Below are 27962 nucleotides of genomic sequence, written 5' to 3' on the forward strand. Positions count from 1 at the left end.
GGGTTATATTCATATATAATGGAGACGCTAGATCGCACTTCGAAAACATGCTGAACAGTTAAGGGACAGTATAGATACTACTGAAGGGATTATGACGGGCAGCTATCAGAGGGAGTGGGATGACACTTCAAGACGAGGGTGGGCCCATAAGCCACCAAAACGAATGATTAAAAAGATGCTCTTTTCAATTAATAAAAGGGAAAGTAATGTAAGAATATATTGTAATATACTATTTATACATTATGAATAATTATATTCGTCAATTAGATATGGTTAAATATTTATATTTATGATTAATATAATATTGGGCGAGGTTAAGTACCTAACACTCATAGCATCAATTATAATTATAATTATAATTTTCACAATCGATTATATATCATAGATTGAAAAACCTGTGCATGTATAGTTTAGGATAAGCTGATTAGTTTAGTTATTAATAAAAAAATATTACTTTTAATTGTTTATCAATTAATAACAAAAGATTAAAGGAGAGTTGATGCAAAAGCTAAAATTTTTATATTTGATTATCTAACTATTCTTTAAAATGAGGATATTGAGTTTTAAAAAATTTTAATTTATAAACTGAACTAGTGAGGTTAAATCACCTAACTTGGTTAAGTATTAGTCAACACAAAAAGATTGATCAATATTTAATTAATTTTAGATAAAATTTAAGAGCTGTATCTTAGGAGGGGGCAAATCTAAAGTGACCAAAATAATGAATGTCACATTTACACGTTTCAATGTATATTATAAAGTTTAATAAATAGATTATAATTTTTTTTTCAGTAAAAGCAAGTTCTACATTAGGCACAATGCCTCAAATATTGTTAAAATGCAAATTTATTATATATATTTTCCCACTCACACCTATTTTTATGATGTGATTTCCTATATATAAAGGCATGTAATCTCTCAGATCGGAAAATGAAAAAACCAAATGGTCAGAAAACTAAAATTATTATATAACAGTTTATTGTAGAATTCCCGATTCAAAAAAAACAAATAATGCATCTATGAGATATAATATATTTCAGTCTATCCAAATTAGAAGTAGGTAGAGCCCGGTCTAAACCAGTCTCTAAATTTTCAAAAAGATGTTTTGGATACGACCCGTGAAAATATTTTGCACAAATCTGGCCCTTATATATCTGACCGAGCCTTCGGGTTTCTGGAGGCTTTCATTTATTCTGAATAAATATTTCAAAAAATTATTAAGATAATTTAAAACTATTACCACTTGAATCAACGGCATGTTGGACTAAATAAAATATAACAGATTTTAGTATTAAATTTTTAAAAAAATAAGATTCTCGTTTTTACTTATAATAATATCCAAAATTAAAATAAGAGTTGATAAAAATTTATTTATTAATAATTTTAAAAATTTCTTTAATGAATTTTAATTTTAAAAATTCTATAAGGGTGTTGTATTTCTTATTCGATTTTAGTATTATATCTTAATAATAAATTTCACTATATAATTATATATTTCTTATGTTATTTTGTAGGGATTGGCCTGATACAAATTGTATTGCTTAGTTAGTTCATAGATTTTTTAATTAATAAAAAATTGCTAGTAAAAGCATTTCTTTTAAGATAGAACTTTTAGATATCAATTTGAATAAACACTATATTAAACAATTTTAAAAATTTTTATAAAAGTAAAATATCTATAAATATCTATAGAAGAATAATTTAAAATCATTATAAATAATGGGATGGGGGGGGGGGGGGGTATAGACAAATATCAAATAATATCATTTAACATGAATAACTTCAAAAATTGTCAAAAAAAGATGCGCCCTTTTAAAAGGTGTAATTAACTAGTATTAATTTTTGAGGCAAATATATTAGAGAATCAATAAAATAATTTGAGAATTAACTTTCAAAAACTTATTTTTTGGCATTGAAAAGTTAACGAATTGGACACTCTTAACTTTGTGCATGAACTTTTTCAAAATTCTTTTAAAAGCTATGTCCAAAACTAATTTTTAAAAAAATGTGAATATTTTAATGAAATCATATGTTAAATTTTTATAAAATTTTATAGAATTATGCAATGTACATGTTTTTATCTTTATATATTTAAAATGGTTTATTCCTTTATTTTCATTAAAGTTCCAAAAATTTATAAATTTAATTTTTGATGTTTTGGACAAAGCCTAAATAAAAATTGAATTCGAATAAATATCCCAATTGGCCTAACATCAGGGCCCTTTAACACTGAGAAAGTAAGAGTATAACTCAATTTTTTAATTGGAGGAGAGGGGGGGGGGGTTTATTTTGACTTTATCAGAATTTATAACACTATTCTCATCATTAGAGTAAAAAAAAATCTCTTAAATTTATAATTTTTTTAAAAAAATTATTTCTGATAAAATATTTATATCCATCCATTACGCTTCAGCTCTAGGAAATTCCAATTATCACAGCTGATTTATTTAAATTTCTATTCGTCTATTTTCAATCACATGACCTGTCATATTTCGTAGTTATTAATAAAAATAAATAAAAACCATTTTTTAATATATCATAACGATAACCCATATCTTCTAAACCCTTAATTAACACTAACCCATATCTCTCTAACCTATAATCCTACTCCTTAATTCAGATACCTGTTAATTTTAAATATATCTCCTCGAATTATAAAATTTCCTTCAGTTGAAGATTCCTTGAGTTGAGTTATATCCATCCTATTTTTAGAAATTTTTTTAAAATTGGTAGAATAAATTTAATATAAAATATATACTTCTCGTTATGCTATTTCATGCCTGTCAAATTGGTGACTGTTTATACGAGAATATAATGTTTGATAAAATGGATCATGCATCTAAAAATAAGGCATTAAAGACTAAAATCTGGATGAGATAGCATTTAAAATGAATCATTGGTAATATAAACTGCACTTTAATCTAAAAAATAGTTGTTCTTATATTTATTGCTTCATTGATTCAGATACATCCCGATATTTGGATGTGTTCTAATACCAGATTTATCACCTTAAGATAATTTCTCTCGTAATAGGATTAAATTTTTACTTTATAATGATTGTATTTAAAAGCCTCGATGATATAGACCATTATCTGTGATTGTCTTTATTGATGATGCTAGGCACTCAGATGTATTCCAGGGTAGGGTACCCCAGTTTCTACATGAGCGGGGGGGGGGGGGTGTACAGTTTGCTTCTAATAAGGAGGTAGTGGTAGATATTTAATGGTGGGGGGGAGGGGGGGGATAAGTATCAATTTATTAGGGGATTATCTAAATTTTTAAATAACATAGGTCAAAATATATTGCTATAAAAAATATTTTAAAATGTTTATTATAGACCCATTATAAAAATACAATGAATGATATTGCTAAACATGACCAAATTTATATATTGCATACTATCATTATTATTTTTCAAATAAAACTTATTTCTGAAATGGCAAATTTTAACGCATTGAATATATATAATAATGCAAGAATTAAGTTATGGTTCTCTTATGATCTTATCACATTTGTAAAAAATTTAAAAAGTCAGCAATTATATGCCTGTAATTAAGGGACGATGTACTATTTTTCGGCAAGTTATATTTTGTGGCTCAAAAACATATTTGGAAATTTGAATAGAATGATAAACAGATCCATTTTATGGTGTTATCAAGAAATTAATTTAGGAATATGAATATTACGTGGCAATGTCATCATGTTAAAAGCACGACTCTCGTGTTGTTTATTTTCAAAAAAGGATAGAAAAGAGTGAGGGTTCAATTCTCAGCAAGAGCAGTTTTTTTCTGAAGATAACATTTTTGGACGAGGTTATGGTGTTTAATCGTCAGATATGGAGTTATTATATTTAAAAATGGTTCAATAAAAGTTGGTTCAAACTACCAATATCATTATCAACTTTAATCTAAACGATTGCCAATCATTTCAACGTAAGTTGAACCAAAATTTTAATATCAACAAATTATCTATCAGATGTGACAACGACATCTCTTTACATTTTTAAAAACAATGTTAAAAAATTAATTGGTAGAAGGCAACGTTTACATGACAATACTGGATGCAAACCCCCTTCAAAAACCTATAATACCCCCCCCCCTTAAAAATATTTTACCCACCTTCGATGGCGATATTTCCATATTAGAGAATAACTTAAATTGTTAATGCTTTACTACCAACTATCAAAATATTATGAATGTAAAAGATTTTTTAGAACATTAATTTAATTAAAAACCCCCATATTTACAATGATGAATGCGTTATTATAGTATATTGTTTGGCATGAATATGAGTTTACTGATAGAATCTCTAATCCTATTTAAAAGGATAGCAGAAAGTGATCCAGAAAATGCTTTTTGGAAAAAAATGTCTGATTGTGTGCAATATGCAGATTTGGTCGTTGTTTAGACATATCATTGTATTATAATAGTTTATAAATAAAAATATTAATTTTTGCAGCAACCTCCAAATATTTAATCGATAACCCCCCAATAAATTTATCCTACCCCTACTACCCCCGCCCCCCAAAGGCCTACCTCCTACTCCCATCAGAAAAAAATAGGTTGCAAACTATTTATATCCCCACCGCTCATGTGGAAGCTGGTAGCAGGAATCTAACATCTGTGAACGTAAATAAATTAATCAAACACTTTTCCACGTCTATTAATAATTATTTTTTAATATATAATCGTTTATAAACAAGAAAAGTTTTAAGCCACAATGCTAAAATGGTAGAAAAAAATTTATACTTCAATCCAAAATGCGCTTGTCACTATTTCATTATAAGAGATAAATTTTAGATAAAATATTTTAATTAAAATTCATGTTTAGAAAAATGAATCCTATGATGATATCTTTGGCTTTGAATTAAGATATTTTCCTTTTGATACAAATGAAACATATTTTTGAATGCAATGTCGCCCAACGATTAATTAATTCTGAATCAGTAACAAAATAATTTTATTATAAAATGCTACTTTTAAAAAAGTCTCTAATTTATAATTCCAATAAATAACTATAGTCCTGTCTAATTAATATGAAAAAGGAGGCAAAATGAATTGAAATATTTTTAAAAACTTATTTATTTTTAGAAATTCTCTTCGATATATATATTATTAGAAAAAAAGAAAATTAGCCTAAGAACCAGATGTGATATTTTGCGAGAAATAACTAAAAGTATATGAATATGAAAAGAGTGCTGGGCTTCGACAATATATCGATAAAAAAATTCCTAATAAAAAAATTTTTAAATTCCTTAACGAAGGGGACATATCTTATGAATTTGATCATGGTAAATCGAGTGAATTTAAGAGTAATTGTCGAATTTAATGTTCATAAAGAATAATGGGCATTCGATATCGAAGTGGATTCAGATCCATATATCAAAATATGGAATGATTTCAATTTGCGCTTGGTAAAATAAATATATTTTTATAAAGTTTATAAGATTTTATTCATATAAACCCAAACTTTATGTAAATATGACAAACAAAAAATATATATAATATTTTATAAACACGAAAAATTTTAAGCCTCATAAAGCTAAAATGCGGGTGGAAAAAATATTTATAATTCAATCCAAAATACGTCTGTCAATATGTCATTATAATAGAGATAAATTTCAAATAAAATTTTTTAATTAAATTCATATTTATAAAAATAATTCCTATGATATCCTTGGGTTTGCTTTAAGAAAGATGATATTTTTCTTTTGATACAAATGAAACATGCTTTTTGACTGAAATGTCGGTCTCCAATTAATTGATTCTGGATGAGTTTATTAGAAAAAAAAAATCGATTAAGCATTATAATAACTATTTTTAAGATGCTTCTTTTAAAAAAATTCTAATTTATAATTCCATGACTATTTTAAAAAATTAATATATTTAGCGCAATAAGTATAGTTTCCGCTTATAACAATATATTTTTAAATTTATAAAAACCTATTTGTGGTTGTTTGTTCTCGGAGTTTTACTCGAAGGTCGTTCCCTTTCATGATTGTGTCCGTTCGTTTGAGGCTTTTGATCCACGTTGATTTCTAATTCACATAAATTAATTTAAAAATATACTATGGTGTAGCTAAACTCTTTTGCGTGTTTAGAAAAATTTATCAACTCATTTATGTAAAAAAAACCATTGCTGAAATTTTGAATTAACACTCGCACAACAGGATTATAAATTTCCAAGATCACTTTTTTAAAAATATTACTCAATTCGAACCATTAATAATCATTATCCTTCTAATTTATTTTTGTCTATTAATAAATTAAATTGAATACTAATTTTTTCTTCTTTCATATTATTTGAGAAGTTAGATCATAGGAAGATTGCTGATAACTTAAAAAATAAAAATCGTTCTAAAACTCTAAAAAAATAAATATATGGATAAAAGCATCTTAATTAGTTGGAAAAAAATCATCGGAAGAGGCGCGGAAAGGTTCCTCGACTTATTTCTCAGTTTAACGCGAACCTCGCGGAAGTTGTAGCAATTAAGGTAATATAAAAAACCAACCTTAATTTGATTGCAAAAAAAATCCAAGATGTGGTACTCTATTCAACTAAAGAAAGAACAAATTTTTTTTAAAAAAATTGTACATTTCAAATATCAAAACTGTCATTTTTTAAAAAAAATGGAATCATTATTTTTTCTACAGTTTTGATTTAAAACAAATAGTAACCAATACCAATATTAAAAATAACATAATTATTTAGGTTTATCGTGGATAATTATATCGTGGTATTTTTTTTACTTTCATTGCAAAAACTGATTACATCTGTTATTTCTTCCAAATACTACTGTGATATCAATATTTCTGTTATTTATAATTATAGTTTATTTTTATTATGGAAGTAAATTTTTTACATGATATCTATCAATTTTATCTATTTATTTAAGATATTATAATAAATGAAGACCAAATAGAGTTAATAAATATAGATGCCGTTGGTACTAATAATAATAGCGATAATGAACAAGAAGAATTATCAATAAAGACGAAATTCAGGAAAAATCTGGGAATTTTATACTACTTGTGATAATAAAAAAAAGGCAATTTGTAATAAATGTAAAAAAAAATATCACTTCCCAATTTTGGAACCTCAGGATTATGGACACATCTTAAATCCATCCACCCAACATTATATAAGAAATGTGAGCAAATAAATATTGGCAGTAAAAAAATTAAGACAATAAAATCATTTTTACTTAATATTATAAATAATAAAGCTAATTTAAATAATTTAATTATAAACTTTTTCATTCAAAATAATTTAGCCTTTTCAATAGTTGAAGATATCACTTTTAAAAATTTAATAGCATATTGTAACCCTTCACTAACATTAGTTTCTAGAAAAACACTAAAAATAGAAATTATGAAGCATTATCATAGTTCTTTTATCAATTTAAAATCTGTACTTTCTAACATTACATCTAAATTTTCCTTAACAATGGACATTTGGTCCTCTCCAAATAAAATACCCTTTATGGGCATAACAATTCATTATTTGATAATGATTTTAAATTAAATAATCATTTATTAGATTTTATTCCTTTTAAATCAGCACATAATCCTATTAATATTTTTAATTCTGTATTAAAAGTAAAATTTGAAATTAATTTTTTTTGCATTACATTAGAAAATGCAAGTAATAATTTAGCATTTCTAAAAATTTTAAAACAAAAAGATAATTTTGATAATGTGTGCAAATGCTTTTGCCATATTATACATTTGGCTGTCATGGCTGCATTGGAACCCTTAAATAGAACTTTAAAAAAAATAAGAAATTTTTTAAAAATTTTTAAACATTCTATATCTAAATTTAATAAACTCGAAAAAATATATCTTGAAAAAAATCCACACTTAAAATTTCCTCACCCAATTTTGGATATACCAACACGTTGGAATTCAACATACCAAATGCTTGAAAGAGCAATATTGCTCAAACCCTATTTGACAACATATATCAATCATTTACAAAATACCAATCAAGAAAATTATATTAGTGCCTTAGCCTGGAATAATATAGAAATATACCGAGAATTTCTGGAACCATTTAATTTTGCTATAGAGATGGCCTCATGTGCTAATACTCCAACAATTTCAACAATTATTCCTTTATATTCCAGTATTTTTGAGCATGTGGAGAGTTATAATAATAATCCTAATGCTATTTTAAAGACAGCTTCTTTAGCTGCCTTAACAAAACTTAATAAATACTATAATTTTAATAAACATCTCTTTATTATTTCAACAATGACTGACCCAAGATTTAAACCATCAAGTCATTTATTAAAGCATAATAATATGGAAACTCTTATTGGATATCTTACTAATGAATACAATATTTATAAAATAAATAATAACAATTCAGCGGAACTTACAAATGAAGCACAAAATAACAAAAAATTGTCCTTTTATGACAAAATTTATCAGGTGAAACCTCTTAATAATAACAACTTAGAAATAAGTAAATACGTAGATGAAGCCACAATTTCCAATGATACAAATCCATTAGATTGGTGGAAATTAAATAAAAATAGATATCCAGTATTATCAAAAATTGCTAGAGATTATCTAGCAATTCCGGCCACCTCATCTAGCTCTGAAAGAACTTTTTCAGAAGGACGGTATGTTATAACAGACCAACGTTGTTCACTAGATGAGCATACTATACAAGCTTGCCTGTGCCTAAAAAGTTGGATGCGCATGCAAGATTCTTCTTAAATACATAAAATTATTTCCCCTTATATTAAAATTATATCATTCTTTTGCATTATATTTTGTATAAATAGACAGTTATGTTACATTTTTAGTTTACTTATTTTGCTATGTTCTTTGTGATAAATAAAATGGTTCATAATCAATACGTTTATTATTGTTGATACAAAAAATACATGATTAAATCAAAATTTTTTATATTCTCATCACCTAATAAATTCCTAGTTTAAAAAAAGAATTTGAATTCAGTAAAATTTTGAGAGTTGGTTCTTAGCCCTGATTTTATGGTATCATGATTTTTTTTCCCATGTTTATTTAAAATTAGAAATTAAGGGTTTTATAATCACTATTTCTATTCTTTTAATTAGTAATTTGAATTTAAACCAATACCAATATAAACCAATAGTTACCAATATAAACCAATACCAATAGCAATACCAATACAAGAAATAGAAAATATTGTTTAAACCAATACCAATATTTTAGACCCAATACCAATACAATATTTTGTTATAATTGGGTTTTTACTATTGGTTCCCAGCCCTACTTATAACCTTTAATATTAATCATATATATTAATTATCTCGAGGAATGTAAATAAATTAATGTTGAAATAAATACCGATCTGTCCATTTATATGAAGATTTTGACAATCCTTGCAACCGCTTTTTTTATGCTTTCTTCTGGAAGAGGAAACTCTGGATTTATTAGAAGTTTTAGATTGATTGGATCTAAATAATTTTAACAAAAAAATAATTATAAATAGCTTATCTTAATTTTTTTGTTAAACGGATCGATTTTTTAAAAAAGGCTAACCCAATATTATAACCAAAAAAGACACAAGGCGCAGATTTCGTTAATAGGTATCCAAACATATCTGTCATCCATGAGCAAAATCTTCAAGCTTGCATAATATTCTTAACTAAATATGGGTAGTCGTTTTTAAAAATAGATCCATTTAACAACACTACAATACAACAATATGTCGACAAAGTAATCATTCTAGGTTCAAGTATGAGTTATTTATCATATGTAGAAAGTTTTATAATTGATTGAAATCGACTAATTACTATTAATAAAATGAGTACTCTCGGTCTAATTTTTAAGTTTTAGTTGGTTTGAAGAGATTTCGTAAGTTGTAAAAATTGGATTAATTATGAATAACAAAAAAATATATAAATATAACTTATTCCTAGATGAAGAATTATTGTAAGAGGCCGTAGAGTCCGAAGACGATGAGTTAGAGGATGAAGATCGATGACCATTGGCCGACTTCGTTGTAGTGGTCACATGATTAGATGACGTCACTGGTTTATGACTAGTGCCATTTAACTGCTCGCGCCTGCGTTTGCGTCGTAAAGAGTCTGTATCAATCCCGTGATCGTGGTCGCCATTTTGAGTAGGTCGAAATTTGCGCCAGCGCTCGGAATCTTCTACGTTTTGGCATTGAAATATTATTTATTTTATTAGTTGTTTATAACAAGAAAATTGATTAAAACTTTTTGATCCTCGAGAGACCGAAAAAATTTACCGCTTATGATAGACAAATTGGAAAAAATAGGAAATTTAAAAAAATTCCCGTGAAATTATATCATTTTTCAATATATTTTTTAAATTCAAAGTCCATCTTCCAACTCACATATTTCTTTCTAGAAGATTTGGCATCGAAAACGGAAAATAGAATAAAAAATTAACACAATCTTATTCAAATAGATGGCATAAGCTCTGTAATTTAAACACAAAATCCTAAACAAGTGCTAATTGGTAAAAATTTTCTAAGGATCATAAATAAAAACCGGAAATAAATCCAGTATTTAGAGTGTTTCCATCAGATCGAGTCGATGATGCAGAAGAACTCCTGGAAGTTCGGTCCTCACTACTACTTGAGCTAGATGACGAGGAAGAAGATGAGGATATGCTCGATTCGGATATGATTTTGAGGAGAGAGAGACCCTTATCAGGACGTCGATCGATTTCGTCGGCTACTTTGGCTATCTCAGGTTTATACGCCTTGCAATATTTTTAAAACAGTTATATATTCAAAAATCAAATATTCGAATTATTTGAACAATATTTGATTCGTTTTCTCAAATACGAATATCATTAATCAAATTCGGCTTCAAATATTAGATGATGTCTAAGTTTGCACCCTACACACATATATGCATATATAAAAGTCAAGTAAGAGAACGTTATCAAAGGATCAAAATGGTATATGCATCTGACACTTAAGTATTTTCGTTAAAAGAATTACTTTGAGAGCCTGGTACCATTTTCGGGCGAGTTTAGGTCTTCCCCTGATGGTTTTAACCCAAACTATGGGAAAATTAGCGGAAGATGCGAAATTTTGAGTTATGGCAACCGTGAAATCCAGGTTCATTACCACATGCCACCATCCCGATGGGACAAACATAGTCTCACCCGGTCTCTGTATAACTTCAATCTTTTTTTTGTAAAAAAGGTATAATTGAGGTGATTTATTATAATAAATTAATTGAAAAAGGGTAGAGAATAAATATTCAATAAAGTGAATATGGCAAATGAAGCCATAGTGCGCACAAATTGAGAGTTTCAAACCTGGCGTTGCAAACGCAAATAATGCTTTTCAAATGGTATCGTGGACATTATTCCGCTTATCACTTGGGTTATAATCTATTTTAAATTGCTTTTTTTTAAATACTTTTTTTTATTCATTCATTTTGCAATATAATATAAAATGTAAAAGAAAATAACTTACTATTATAATTAGCAAAAACTAATTTTTTTATAACTTAGTTAAAATTTTGACTTAACGATACTAATATTATTTTTTAAAAAGGCAACCTCAATTTAAACAAAAGGTGCGGTTACGTTTTTTATTTAAGTAAGACAAAACGCAAATGCTCAATTTGTGCGTACTATTACCAACTTGTATACTATATTTTGATCATTTTTTTGTCTCTCCTGCAAGATGCAAAAGCAAAGATGAGCAGATCACTCATTATCAGGCTTTTTATTTATTTATTTTTTACCAATGCCAAATTATTCGATCCTATAAATGTTTAATTTAACAATTTTTCGATGGGTACTAGAAAAAAAAGAAGAAATACACTTTATTTAAAAATATAATCAATAAATATTTATATTTATATAATTTATTGTTAAAAAAGAATTGTTATAGTGTGTGTCCTGGTTAAAATTATTTCCAAACAGACAGCTGAATAGAATCGACTAAGCAACCTAAAAAATATGAGTGAAGAAGAAAAAAAACAATGCCAGCAAACTTTTAAAACTGACCAAAATAAGGTGTCCTAGTTCAACAGCTGTTTTAGACTAGGCTTAACAGCAATAAGTATCCAAAATAAATGGCCCCAGGACAAATTAATTTTTTAAGACAATTTTTTTATTATTTATTAAAATAATTAAAACGTTTTTTTCTTATTTTTTTAGACTCATTTAATTTACTTTTAAAAAAATTGTGTTCTTTTTAAATTAACTATTTTTATTGTATCCCAAAATAATTAAAACGTTTTTTTCTTATTTTTTAGACTCATTTAATTTACTTTTAAAAAAATTGTGTTCTTTTTAAATTAACTATTTTTATTGTATCCCAAGAAATGAAAATTATACTATATATTTCTCGTTTGACTGGCAATACAAACAAAATAGGAGACTAATCACAATCAGAAAAAAAGCAAGAAAAATCCCAAATTATTAGTGCTGAAAACATTTCTGAAAAAATCGAACGCGCTACAAAAAAAAGGAAACCAAATTTACGTAACTTTATGAATATTTTTTTTTAATTTCATTTAATGTTTAATAATTTAAAAATAAGTTCTTAATATTTTTTTTAACATAATATATGCCATGTTAAAAATAATAGTTTTATTTTGATATATATAAATAGAATATAATATAATGAATTAAACAAATATATATTTTATTTAAGAATACTTTAAATTGTGTTCAACAAAAAATTAAACCTTTGGTAAAAATTTAAAAATAATAGTGATTGGATTATAATTTCAAATAATCACACAAAAAATATATCCTATAAGAGATAAGAACTATTTTATATTTATGTATATGTCGTATGGGGTTTCGGAATCCGTGGGAATTCGGAATCTTTCAATTTTAAATCATTTACTAAGGGCGATTTTGGGATTTTAAAATCGGATTTTACAGGAATTGTATATGTGTAGAGTATTTACCCTATAAATTTCAGCCAATTTCAGCCATAGACATTTTAGTATTATTTAATTTATATGAATCCATATAAAAATTAATATAAATTAGAGGTAGTTCTAAAGTTCATGGCAAAATTGTTTGAAATTTACAGTGTGGGTACTCAACACATGCTAGAATACATTCCAGGTTAAATCGGATTTTAAATTTTTTTAACACCCTCGGTAAAAATAAAATCAAGAAATTCCGAATCCCCGTGGATTCCGAATCCCCATATGACATATATAATATTAAAACTTAATGGTTTTTACTTTATGTATTTATTATATAAATTAAATTAATTTAATAAGCATATGAAATACAAACGTTTAAAATAAATTATAAACGAGCTACTTATATAAAATAAATATTACAATCGTCTATTAAAATTATAATTTGAAGATTTTGAAGCATAATACTTTTTGCACACATTTTACATTTAGTAAGGATTGAATTAGTTCCATTATTATTACTGTAAAATATATTTGAGCCATGGTAATGTAGAATCAGATGATGAAATAACAACAACCATGATTATGCTAATCAATAAAATATATAAATAATGTACTAATTAATAAACTATACTATAGAACAGAAATAGTGGCGGGTTAAAAAAATTCAAATGTGATAAACGAAACAGCTGCTTAAAAAAGAACCATTTTTCTTAAAAAATTGGATAAGTATTAAATTCATTTTTTTTATTTTCAAACGACTAAAAAAAAATTTTTTTAAATTGAACAAATAAAACACGAATGCGTTCGTCAAAAAAGGGAAGCGTTCACGTTCAAAGTTGTCCAAAATAAAAGAAACGCCGATTAAAAAGTAAGTTTTTTATTTTTGCGAAACGAGAATCACTGTCCCCTTTTCAAAAATATTTTCAAAGTTCCGTTAGGGGATAGTATCGTCCCTGCGACAATTGGAGAGGCATGACATGTTACATTAATTAGTAGGTACCTTAAAAATGGTGATCAATGTGTGAAGATACCATATTTCTTTTATCTCTAAAAGGCAAAGGAAATACTTAAAAATGGTATAATATAAAAATATCAGCTGGAATCAAATCATTCGTATAGTTTTGAAGAAGATAGTCATCTCACCTTTGTGTCATATGTTAAAGGACATCTTCGGGTATCTATTGGGGTATAATATTTTACTATAATAACTTCGAACATGCTTACATCGATAAGTTTTTGTCCAGGTCGAAGACTTATAACACATAACTATGTATTATATTTATAAAAAGAGTCCAAAAGATTTCCAAGAAAATTTTTGGGAGATTTTTAAAAAAATTCATCTCATCTTAATCTATATTCCATCATTCAGCTAACTGCTAATTAATTAAATAGCGTGTGAGGTGTAGAAACAATATTATCTAATAATAATGACAAGAGTAGAGAGGAACAAATGAGCAAATGAGTAACAATCAGTGAAACTATTCAAAATTAAAAAAAATATGCTGGCAATAATTTCCGGAGTTAAAAGATATTGGAAATTTTTGCAGAAGAAGATAATTCAATTTAACATTCGATTATATACGCCTCAAATAGTAGAAATCGGACTGTGAAAAAAATAAATATATGTAATACAAAAACAATTTACCGCTTTAAACTGACTAGGCCAATCCGGCAGGATAGTTCGGGGATATATAACGTCAAACCAAGTGATTGCTTCTCCCTTGTTTTTCTTATTCTCGGTCGATTTAACCTTGACAAGAGCCTTAGGAGTCTCGGGAGGAAAAAGACACCATCTTTATATATATTTCTTTTTATTATTAACTTATCTAGCACAGACCTGCCCAAAATAAGCGAATGTGAATTATATGAAGACCCATCCTCCATAAAATTATGCCGATTTTTTTTTCCAAGGATATCAACAAACCCAGTAACAGATATATAGTTATATATGGGAAGGGGGGGGGGGGTAACTACAACCGACCCATATTTATGTGTTTAGTAATGAGTATGATAATGAAAAAAGTAGAATACAAGAGGTCCGCTTCTAAATACACATATAACAATTTTATTTTATTTGGGATACGTATGATTTTTACATCAATTCAGTATATTTATTCCTAATATCAAACTATCCTAATTTATAATTAATATAAGATTTACATTATACTACATTAACGACCAATATTCTGGCTCTAAAGACTAATATACATTAAATGTTGAGCTTTAGTCCTAAAATACTTAAAGACATAACTTAATACTATAAGAAATATTTTACCTTCATTATAGCAAGCGTTCGATGGTAATATGTTCGGGTCATAATCCTCTTAAATTAACATTTCATGCCAAAACAGATATTCTCATAAGATAAGAAAGGTTTCATGGAGGTCTCCTCGGGGAAGACTATCAAGCACTTGATAGATTCTGTTATTTTGGGCTTGTCTAAGGGCATGATTCACTAACTCTATTTTAATGTATTTTATTAACTTGCAAATGTGAAGGTTATTATATCTGGCCCATAGAATTTTGTTGGGCATATGGAAAAAGTATTTGCTAATAAACGATTGCGTCTTCTTTCTATAGGACACAGCAACAGTCAATGTCTTTATTCCATAGTATATCGAAGAGAAGACTAATATTTTAAATAACCGATTCTTCAAAGAGATAGATAGTTGGTTCGAAGACCATATCCTCTTAAATGACCAATAATTAGACCTTGTTTAATTTAACTACCATATCCTGTTTAGTTTGTACTTTTCTGTCTAGAATAACTACCAGATATTTTATTCATGTAACCTCTTCATGCGCTCGAAACCATTATGGCACTAAAAATTCATATTGAGAGGGCCATAATAAGAAAGAGTCAGCTATTTATTGCGGCATTAGACTTTAGAAGAGCATTTGACTCTATTATCCATACGAGTTTGTTGTAAGCATTGGGTAAGATAGAGACAGCAATTTATTTATTAAAGCTTCTAATTATATAACAAAATTATTCAGTTATTCAGTGCCAATTATTCATGCTAGTCGAAACTCCAAATTCAGGCAAAAATTGGGCTGAAACAGGGCAGCGTGTCCCCGTTACTATTCAACTTTATCACTAATTATATTATAAAAAATGTAAAAGGCGGTGGAAGATGTAAATATTGCCTTTGCGGATGACTTCTATGAACAAACCTCAATACCTAGTCAACAAAATATTCATCGAAGCATGGTTTTTTGGCTTAAATCTGAACGCAGATAAAACGAAGGTGATGGCCTCTGTCTGTACGTTAACATAAGATAACTTAAGAATAGGCGAGGAGGATATTGAAGAAGTTATATGCATAAAATATCTGGATCATTCCACGTCAAATCGACCAAAAAAACGAGATTACCAGACGATCATCTCTAAAATGAACGAAACTTGATCATAGTTATGTTGTATATTTTAGTAAAATCAAAATTATAGAGCCCTAATTCAACCAGATACAAAGATACACGCCTTTAAAGTGGAAAATCGCCCAATGCGTGATTTCATTAAATCTTGTTATTTTAAAAAATATTTATACCATTTTATAGCTCTTAAAATTTTACATTGGAAAATATCGATAAAAAATTTAAAAAATTCCAGTGTTTTCTTATTTTCGGGAAAAATAAAAAATTAACATTGTTAGGAAGGGATTTTTTTGGGTGTTGATATTCTCTAAAAAATTTTGTTACCTTTATATTAAACTATTTAATAAAAAATCTCGATAGATATATTGTATTTTTTTTAATTTTTTCAAATTTATTTAAATAAAAAAAGACAATATAGATTGACGTTATATTAAAAACTTATTATAATAAAAATATAAACTGCATTGGTATTAAAATAAAAATCTATTGAGTATTATCAATATGATGTCCTGCATTATGTAGGCAAACAGCCCATACAGATATAATTATTAGGACCACTATATTGCAAAATAACATATAAAATTTTATATATAACCTGAGGCGATAATTTATTAGTACGTCTTATCCTTGTTAACCATCATTATTACACTGTTGGCAGATTTTATGCAAAGAATTGTTATAATAACATATTTATATTTATCAATTTACAAGTTACATAATTTTATTTACAAATGAATTTTAAAAAATATGAAAATGTTTTCCATTAAATCTGTACAACGCTGTATTTGATTAGTGGGCGCCATCTATTTATCTATCGTGGGGTAAAATAAAGATGGTGATGGTCCATGGGAATACAAAAAAGAAATATATATATCAGTCATTTCATTCTTTTTTAATACTGTTGCTAACCAAACCACCAGAAGTTGTCATAAACTTATGCTTAAAAGTCCAGATAATGGTCCTAAATAAAAGACTGATCAGATATATTTATGACAATTTTTAGTGGCAAACCATAGTACTAAAAAAATGAAATTACAGAGAGATATATATTTCCTTTTTACAACCCCATGGACCAACATCCTTCTTTTACCCCACAAGTGACATCAAATAATAACGATAGTAGATCCCAATAGCGACAGGATATACCTACAAATTATGAACCCAGGAAACTCTATTAATAAGCACAAAATGGAATACGATAAAGATAATCGAGATATTTTTTTAATAATAGTTTGTATATAAAATTTTAAAATATGTTTATTTTGCAATGTAGCGTTCTAATAATAATCATCATATCTGAATGGGATGCTTGCCTACATATAGCCCCAGGATATCATATTGGTTATACTCAATGATATTTTATATTTTAATATCAATAAAATTCATATTTTTATTAAATATAATAATTTTGAATATAACTCCCTCTATATTATCTTTTTTTATTCACAAAAATTAAAAAACAAAAATGGCAATCGAAATTTTTTATTAAATAGTTTAATATAAAGGTAATACACATTCTTAGAGAATATCAATACCCAAAAAATCCCTTCCTAACAATGTAAATCTTTTATTTTATAAGAAATAACAAAACACTTGAAATTTTTTTACTTTTTTTGATATTTTCCAATGTAAAATTTTAAGGGCTATAAAATGAATGATATATAATTTGTAACTCTATCTTAAGTATTTTCCAAAAAACAAGATTTAATAAAATAACGCATTGCACGATTAAACCTTTCTTGTCCTATAAGAATAGCTGGTTTGCATTATTTTTAAATCATTAGCAGATATGGGACTCTCTTGGCAATTTATCAAATGGGCTGAGGCAAACAGAAGTTTATTTAAGAGGATTATGAACCTAATATATGACCATTAAACGAACACTTGCTGATGGTAAAGGTAAAGTATTTCTTATAGTAATAGTAATTATGTCTTTAAGTATTATTGAATTACTATATTCGCTCTAATGATTGTAAGCACACCGTAATATTGGTCTTTAGAGTTAGATAGTATAGCCTAATTCTTATATTAAGTAGAAATTAGGATAGCTTAATATTAGAGAATAAATATTCTGAATTGATATAAAATCATATGTATCCAAAATAAAATGAAATAATTGTTATAAGTGTATTTGAAAGGAGAACCACTTGTATTCTACTTCTTTTTTATTATTATACTCATTACTTGACACATTAGAGGTGTAGTTCCACCCCTCTATAGCTTTATATCTATGCTACAAGGTTTGTTGGTATCCTTGAAAAAAAATAATTAGCATAATTATAATGGGCCTTCATATAATTCCATGTTCGTTCATTTTGGGCAGGTCTGTGATCAATGTGTTAGATAAGGTAGGATAAAATAAGATAAGAATTTAGGATATATTACAGGATATATTACACAAATATTTTTAAAATTATTTTCTAAACTCATAAGAGTCCACGTTGCTTAATTCAGAATAAATACACAAATATATACATCAATACTCATAAAAATTAATTTTAAAAAGAAGAGATAATCAAAAAAAATTATATTTCGGTTAAATAGAAGCCAACTTAGCCCCATTATGATTTTAGATATAAAGCGTGGCATTCTAAATATAAACCTGGAAAAAATAGAGATAATTATGGTATTTAATGAATAAGCCTAATATTCCTTGTAAATCCCTATGGAAATTTCATATGACTATATGGAACATATATCTGGCGCGAGAAAATGCGTACCTTTTGTGACCTTTGATGAGAGCATTCCAAGCCGATGTACCTAGGGGATCGATGTGTATGCCAGTTCCGGAGCGCGCTGGTCCTATAACAACCCACCTGTAAGGTGGTCGGCGTCTATCGCTAGTATATTTAAAAAGATCTTCCCGAAAATATGGAGGAACTTCGTAATCTTGGGTAAGGGACACTTTTTTACCTTGCTTTTATAATTGCCAATATTTATGGCAAAAAAAAAATTCAATTTAAAAAATGGTGTTTATAAAAAAAAAGGAGTAAAGTTCATGAAATTTTATGAATCTTGTAACAAATATAATTTAATCCCACCAAAAAAAATCGGATTGTTTTTAAAACATATTATGTTAAAACCTCTCCAAAACTTCCGTCGAAAATATACATCGGACTATCGTCTAAGTGGCACAAATGGTTGCAATACGGGATGTAATACTTCATTTTTATTTTAACATTATAGCCTTCGTCATCTTCTCCGCATTTAAATTTTTGATTCCGATATTTTTTAATCAACCGCTACGTATATATTTTTTTTTAAATCGAAAATTAATGAATATTTAGTTTCAATGCTAATAAATAAAAAAGTCAAATTATCCCATCCTCACCCGTAAAAAAAAAATGTTAATTTCAAGAAAGGCAAAAAAAATTAATAGTTTTGTGTTGTGTGGCCTAAATTATAAAAATAAAACAAGTACAAATGGGCAGGATTGAGCAAATATCCGCTCTGATGATGCGCACACTAATTGTGCTATAAATGAGGCACTTTTAAGTCCTTAATGCGACTAATAAAAAGTCGCATTAACCTGTGTCATGACTATTTACAAGAAAAATATTATTTTGTGTTTTATGCTTAAAAATTAAAATTCATAGCTCATACGTTTTTCAATTTTATCCCGGGTCATTGGTAAATAGTAGGGGTGTGCCGATGCCACTTTTTGAAGGTCGATAATCGATCCGATGTTAAGAATCTGATTTTGTTCATTATACACACTTAATAGTTTATTTTATTTTTTTATAATGTATCCACACCTACTTTTAGCTTATATATTATAGTGATGCAAAATCGCTTAATTTGAACTGATTTTTAAAAACGGCTAACTCAGTATTTTATACTATGCAAGGCTGAAGATTTTGCTAATAGATGGTACAATACAAGGGTTTGTAAATCTATTAACGAAATCTCGAGACTTTGGTCAATTTTTTCTGGATTGAGTTCGCCGTTTAACAACATTCGCATTGATATTTCCTAAAAAAAAAATTTAGATAAACTAATTATTTTCAAAAATGTACCATTTTTCTGCTCTTCAAAAATGAAATAAAATTTTTATTTTTTTTTAGTTATAACATATATTACCAATATACAAAATTTAAAAAATTTCTGATGAGGTCGGGTTGAAAATCGACTTTTTTGGTTGAATTGATAATAACATCTTCTGGCATTATATTATAACCATAACATAAGTCATTTTGCCTAAATATATTACCCGAGCCTGAAGATTTTTCTCGTGGATGGTAAAAAGGTTTGAGCATCAATCTCGAGGCCTAAATAATGTTATTTTGGTTAAATCCAAATTTAAAATTGACTAAATCGAGCCGTTTCAACACTAGTATGCCTTTGTATTTTTCTTTACCATGATAATTATTTATATCTTCTCGTTTGACAGGCACGTGCAATACAAAAAAAAATGCATTCATTTTCTTTAAAAAATTTATCTCGTAAAATATCATCCAATTTTCGAACTCATCTCAGTGATTGACAATATTCTATTATTAAATTACATTGTCTATTTATTAAATCATTTTAAAATGGGAAAAAAAAGAAAAATAATTAAAGGCAATGTAATTTTTATTTTTAAAAAAATTCAAACAATGTGCGGGCGTGGTTAAAAAATATTTTAAAACGATGGGTAAACGAGTTTGTATGTTAAATACCCCCGACTTTTGCAGACCCCTAAATCATATACCGATTATAATATTTTTCGAATAATTAAATATTTTTGTTTTATTTTTGCCCCTCATCCATAGTTAGCGCGAATTCGCGGTTAAATATATTTAATGCATAATGATAGTTTTTAGTTTCTACCGGGCCCGCCCTCTACAATAATCTGATATATTCAATTAGATAAACTTTTATTATATTTAATCATATGACGTAACTGCAGTGGCCGCTTTTAAGCAGTGATATATTATACATTCGCTATGGCCATAAAAATATAATGTCTAAATAAATGGTCATTAGTAGTTTTAAGTTAGGACTTAATAACCTTCGCAGTTGTTTTAGAAGCCATCTAATTTTAATACTCTGCTATTAAATATAATAATTGAAAATTACTGTTACACAACATTGAATCATCTATTTAACCAAGTTTTTATAATATATTTATATTAATAACGAAATAAAATGCATATGTGAAAAATGTAATTAATTTTGAAGGTTATGAATTATTATGAAGCATAATCAAAATTTGTAAAATTCGATATATATTTTTCGAGTATTATTTTAAAATAAACTTAGCTCTCATTCATCGTGTACATTGAAAATAAAAATTGATCTAATGCAATAATCGTGAAAATGGCATTCGGTTAATTGTTTTAATATTTATTTACAATTAGATAAGTATATTTAAATGTGATTTTGGATATATTATGTTGCCTTATATTTTGGATGGCTCTCCTTTTCCCGTTATCTATTCATCAGTAGCGAGCATGCCCGGCCCGGGTAGTATGATTTTCAAAATTCGGTCCGGATCTAAAAATTTAGAATTCATAACTGATCCGGGATTTTATATTTTTAAAAATCCGGCCAGGACTTTATTAATCAGCTGGAAAATCGTATAATAAAGTGTTTTAAATATTCATTTGTTAAAATAATTTGCTAAATATAAGCCATATTTATTCAAAATAACAAAATTTTAAAAAAAGGACCAACCCGAGCTTTAAATTTCGACTTTCAAAGGTCTCTGATATTTATATAATCAATATATACTTATTTATATTTTCGATATATACATAGTGTGTCAATTGATTATAAAAAACGAATATTTCTATTGGACCCATTTGTATTTTGTTTAAAAAAAAACGCTTTTAAAAACCAACGAAAATAAATAATTTTAAGTTATTTTGGATCGGTGAGTGTTTGTTTGGTGGTTTTTTAAAAAAAAAACACGATAAATATTTTCATTTTCAACTCGAAGATAATACCGGCGGTGTACCATGCTAAGATGAATATTGAATATCTTACCCAGCATTCGCAGTTAGGGCGAATCCGCGGCGAAATATACAAAAATACATGAAATACTAAATATGGGGTCATTTTCGGCCGACCCCTTTTAAAATTGTTAAAAATTTCGAAAATTATTAGATAGGTTAAAAAAATGAGAAAGCCGTCTATATTAGCTCTCTTGCACACCTGGTTCTCGAGCTTTGGGGGTTCATCGGATCATAATCGCATTAAAATTCTTGCAAGCGATTCGGAATCTCTTGGGAAAATAGTAAGAAAGCAGTGCCACTACTGTAGCAACAAAAATTACAAATTTTGAACATCCCCCAGGAATGTTCTATTTGCAAAGTATCGCTATGTATTAACGCGAAAAGAAATTGTTTTTTTTCTTCTTTTTATAACAAAAAAATAATTTATAATCAGACAAAAAATGTACCTCCCCTCTCCACATTTATAAATTATTTTGTTATTATTGTATTTTATATTTAAAAATTTGAATAAATATCAAAAAAATAAATTTTACGCAAACTCAGTTAATTTTTTATTTAGGTTTTTATAGGTGAGCAATAGAGGTTTTTTTTAAATATTGAAATGTAGCAATAAAGGGTTAATGTAGTTGTTATACAATTTTATAGAGCTAATGAGTCATATGCTATAGTATAAATGTAGAGATCTAAAAAAATGGGAGAGATGGAGGGGGTAGGGGGTGACAGTACTGGGAAATTTTATCACATTTCTTATAAACTAACAGTACTTTCATTTTCCTTAAGAATAATATTTTTCAACCATAATCCATAGTTTCGTAACTCTATCTATTTCCTTCCAATTTTTGATAAAAATATATATTTCGGAAGAGCCCATGGCGTCGCCAAGATTTTGACATCAGTATATATTTATATAAGGTGTCTAAAAATGGCAAAAAAAAATATTCGAAAAGAAACTCCCTTTATTGCTTAAAAACACTGGAAAAGCAATATAGGCAAACCGGATTAAAAACTCAAATTTGCGCTAATTTTTTTAATTTTTTGATAGAACTTTAGATATTTTTTTTAGCCACAATATGGTATATTATTTTTTATTAAAAAATAGTTTTTGAGATATAAGCATTTTAAAAATTTTACAGATTCCAAAGTGGCTCTTTTTTACACCAATGAGCCCCTATATCTCGGGAATCAGGTGTGCGTAAAATAAACGGCTTTATCATTTTTCATTTTTTTTACCCATCTAAATAATTTCAGAAATTTTTAACAATTTTAAAATGGGTCAACTGAAAATCTGCCTTATTTGATCGATTGACATAGAAATGGCCCATATTTTGTATTTCGTCACGAATATGTGCTAACTATAAATTTGAGATAACCTCTCATTTACAGATTGAGCGAGTTCGAGGCGGAGAATACAAAATATCGAGTATTTTGTATAATTCGCCGCGAATTCGCGCTAACTATGAAAGATGGGTTATTCATTTTATTTCTACGGTTAGGTTCCTAACAGATAGGTAGCGTTATGAGGGTAAATATATTTATTGTTGAATGACTACTGTATTATAACACTTCAAATATATTGACGGTTATGTTAATAAATATATAAAATATCCATAAAAATCAATCGAATATATTGGCTATGACTATATTTATAAATTTTTATATATCAAATATTGGCTTCAAATATATTGGCGACCATTTATTCGAGTTATGTCTTTCACAGTTTTATTTTACCACTTCAAAAATATTGGCAGCCATTTTTATAAATATAAAAAACTACTTATTATAAAATGAACCTACCGTTATAGTGAATAATTTGATATTAAAAAATTAATACTATTGGACAGATGATTTCGATGACTTAACTGAAAATCAATAGCAAAAAATCATATGAATTCCATATTAAATGCTGGCATTTATTTAAAACTTATATTAATAGCCATTCCAAATATAAATTTTAACTTCAAAAATATTGGCAACTATCTGTAAACATATTAAAATACTCATTATAATATGAGTACACTAAAATAAATAATAGGATGTTTTAAAAAATAATATTATAAGGAATATAATAATAATTTAAATAAAAATCAACTCTTCCTTCAAATTTTTTTATTTTCGCATTTTTCAACCTAGTTTACTAAATACTTCAATTTTCTAGTAATATCTTGTTGTAATTTATATAGATTTTTTAAAAAGTGAAATAGTTCGAATCTTATAGCGTAGGTAATAGTATTTTTATTTTAAATGATAATATATTAATATACCAGATAATAGGAATACGTTGCTTATTTTGTTTAATATCAATTTTAAAAAGTGAAATATTAAGAATTTTGTGAAATCCCTGTTGCATCGCAAATTTGCCTGTTCTCATAAATATATTTGAACTAATAAAAATTCCACCCCTATACAACCCTAACTATCCTCTCCAAAATAATGTATACAATATATCACTACAAATAAGATTTTGAAGGAAATGTAACGACTATAATTCAAAATTTTTAGAAAAAACAGTTTTATATTAACCCAAATCTTTTTTTAAAATCTAATATAGTCAAAGTCCTACAATAAGTGAGCTTAAAGATCTCCATAAAATTTATGAATCTGGACCTTTTTTTTGTCAAAAGGTTCATATCCCTGGTATTTACTCATTATAAGCATCATTACACATTTTTGACCATTTTTTTTTCTTTTATATTATTAGGAAACATATTTTAAAAAATTTAAAATAATTCAAAAATACATGCCCAAATTATTTGATATTTATAGGATAAGGTATATTACATGTATTAGAATTGTAGTTTTAAAATAGAAAAAACGATTTGTTCAATTAATTTTCAATTTTGTTAAAAATTATCTAGAACATTTAAAATGTGAAAAGATTTTGTTGGAAATGAATTCCAAATGTCCTGTAACAAAGTATAGAACAAAAAAACTAAATTAAGTATTAACATTATAATACTTAAGGGGTCATTATTAAATATCAGATCTGCACCGATTTTTATGTTTTTCAAAAAATATTGGATGGATCAAGTCAAAATTTTTTTAAAAAACCAATCTGATACAATATTTTTATTGTTTTGGGTTATTTTATGATAGTATTATATAATTATATAATTTTTTATTTATTATATAAATAATTTCGTAATAATAAATTAATGAAAGTTTAAAATACAATTCAATCGTTGTTATGCATAAAAAGAAATAGTTAAAAACTATTTTATTGTAACATTATATTTGCCATGATTGAAGACAATTTCTATTAAATTTGCCTGCAGTTTTGATAGTAAGCAAATTTTAATTATTTAAAATTAGTAAAAAAAGAGATCGAAGATGTATTTATTAAAGTTTTTCGTTTTTATAGCAAAATTTCAAAATTTAATTAATTCTATTTTTTGGATAATTAATAAAAGTGTTTATGTGATTTATTTTAAAGTTATATTTTAACCAATTTTCTATTTTGTTATTTTTAATAAAAGTTCATTACATATAAATTCCTTATATTCTTATTTGATTTTTCATATTAATTTCACTATGCAACAACAAGGATTTTAAAATATCTAATGTGTCATATTCTTTTAGTGTTGTTACATGGCTCAATTTAACCAATTTTTAAAAATGAATAGCCCAATATTTTGGCCAAAGTAAATTACTCAAGCATATTGATTTTTCACACAAAAGGTAGCAAGGTTTGTATATCTATTTACAAAATTTTGAGGCTGAAATAACATTTTATTGCAAATATTTTAAATAAGACTATTAGTTTGGTCCAAAAAAAACAAAATACCCTTAATCATTCATGAAAATTACTTGGTTTTTTTAAACAGAAAATATTGATATATTGTCAACATTAGTTTACAATAGGTGGTATATAAAAATCAATATAAATATTGGATGTTATCAGGATCTTTCTTAGTAATGCGGAAAATAATTCAATAAACCTAAAATCATGAACCAACTGTTATTTAAAAATGCAAATAATAAAATTTCAATAATTGAAACAACAAAAAAATCCATAAAAAATATTGTATAATTAATTTAATAATTATAATATGGCTAGAACTATGTTGACAAACATTTATATTGTTTAAATCAGCACATTATTTTTGTTTTATATATTATGTATAATTCTGAGATAAGAATAAGATTAAAAAAATGTCATGGATTTGCATAATTTGATTCACACAAATAGTAATATATTGGAGCCATTTTAAAAATGGTTAAACTGATTGTTTTGTCCAGAAAAATATTAGGAAGCCTGAAGATTTTGCTCATTAAGGCACAGAGGTTATGACATTTATTAGTAAATCTCAAGACTTGGGCATATTGTTCTGGCTAAAACAATGAGTTAGCCTTTTTAAAATTAGGACAAATAAATTGATTTTGTTTCATTATATACATAGGCATAGATTAATTATTATTTTACATGAATTAAATATGGCTTAAAGTGTTGTTAAATGATTTAGGTTGACTTTAAAAATGGCCTGATTACGATTTTCACCATAGTAATAATATTATGTAAGCCTCGAAATTTGGCAAATAGAGGTTCAAACATTTCTGGCATCTATGAGCAAAATCTCCAGCCTCACATAATATTATTTTGGCTGAAAGTTTAATCAGGCCATTTTTTAATCAGGTTGTTTATCAAAACTATTGGTTAAGCCTGATGTTGGGTAAAGCAATGATTTATAAATATACTACTATATTTGTTATTATTTAATTAAAAGTGTGTATACATAGAAGTCCACTGCAATGTTATCTTATGGTTTACATGTCTATTAAGTCACATGAATATGCATTAATATAATGATGAAGGCATAAAATGGTACTAGAGCTCCATTTAGTGGTATATACAAACCATTGAACCAGGATTCAATTTTAATTTTCTTTTAAATTGTTACTTTTGTAAAAAAATTTATGCTTTTTTTTCTATTTTGTGGTAAATGTAAATATTTTAAAAAACTAATCATTTGCGTAATTTGAAAATAACATTTTTAACATAAATTTAATTTATTTTTGTATGATAATAAAGTATTAGTCCTATTTTTTTTAATATTTCTTCACATAATTTCAAAAAGTTCAGTTTAGTATTGGAAGATTATTCTTTATAATTTCATTATGATTATATGTAGCCTAATAAATATTAGGAGGAGGCTAATCAAACATGTAATTAAAAAAGAGGGTAAAAAATATTTTAGGTGGTGGGGAGAGAATTCTAGCATGCTCTCATGTATATGAATTATGTAGAGAATAAAGTGTTATTTCAGGAAATTAAAACTTAATGTTTACATAAAATGGAAATAAATAATAATATAAAAATTTTATTATATTAACAACATATCCTAAAAATTAATCAAATTTTTTTTATTTACTTCAGGTACCCATTTTTTGTGTGCTAACCAATTGTCAGTTAAGTGTGTTATCACAACCGGTATATTTCGCTTTTCATATTGATAGCTAAATTCTAGAGGAGTCATAGATCTACCATCGATTCTTACACAATTATCTTTAATACTATTAATTGCTGTGTCAAATGTATCAGCATATCTATTATGACTCCACCCACCTGGAAAATTAAGTTCTATAATATCTTATAAGTATCAGATAATAAAATTAATGCATAATACCGCTTCTCGCTTCACGTTTGATCCTATTCACTTTTTTAATAATTCTTTCCATCTGATTTTTGCAATTTGAATATTATAGAAATATGTGATGATGATGTTGATTGATGTTTAACAAGTTATAAGATTTAGACGAGCAATTTATTTGCGCTTTTTTTA

General features: G+C 26.7%; 1 protein-coding gene across 1 annotated transcript; it reads right to left on the bottom strand.

Annotated features, from left to right (window-relative positions):
- Positions 1-5506: 5506 nt before the first annotated feature.
- LOC135925799 (bifunctional arginine demethylase and lysyl-hydroxylase PSR-like) lies at positions 5507-27935 on the bottom strand. Its single transcript, XM_065461291.1, has 11 exons — positions 27807-27935; positions 27552-27760; positions 19333-19491; positions 18970-19166; positions 14520-14667; positions 10972-11160; positions 10514-10727; positions 9904-10150; positions 9339-9448; positions 5943-6037; positions 5507-5766 (listed from the first exon to the last, which is right to left on the bottom strand). The coding sequence occupies exons 1-10, from the start codon at positions 27856-27858 to the stop codon at positions 5943-5945; spliced, it is 1620 nt and encodes a 539-aa protein (XP_065317363.1). The 5' UTR covers positions 27859-27935; the 3' UTR covers positions 5507-5766.
- Between the last annotated feature and the right edge of the window lie 27 nt (positions 27936-27962).

This window comes from Gordionus sp. m RMFG-2023, chromosome 3 (genome assembly GCF_954871325.1).
Source record: "Gordionus sp. m RMFG-2023 chromosome 3, tfGorSpeb1-WG-v2, whole genome shotgun sequence".
In the NCBI taxonomy this organism is placed as follows: Eukaryota; Metazoa; Nematomorpha; class Gordioida; order Chordodea; family Parachordodidae; genus Gordionus; species Gordionus sp. m RMFG-2023.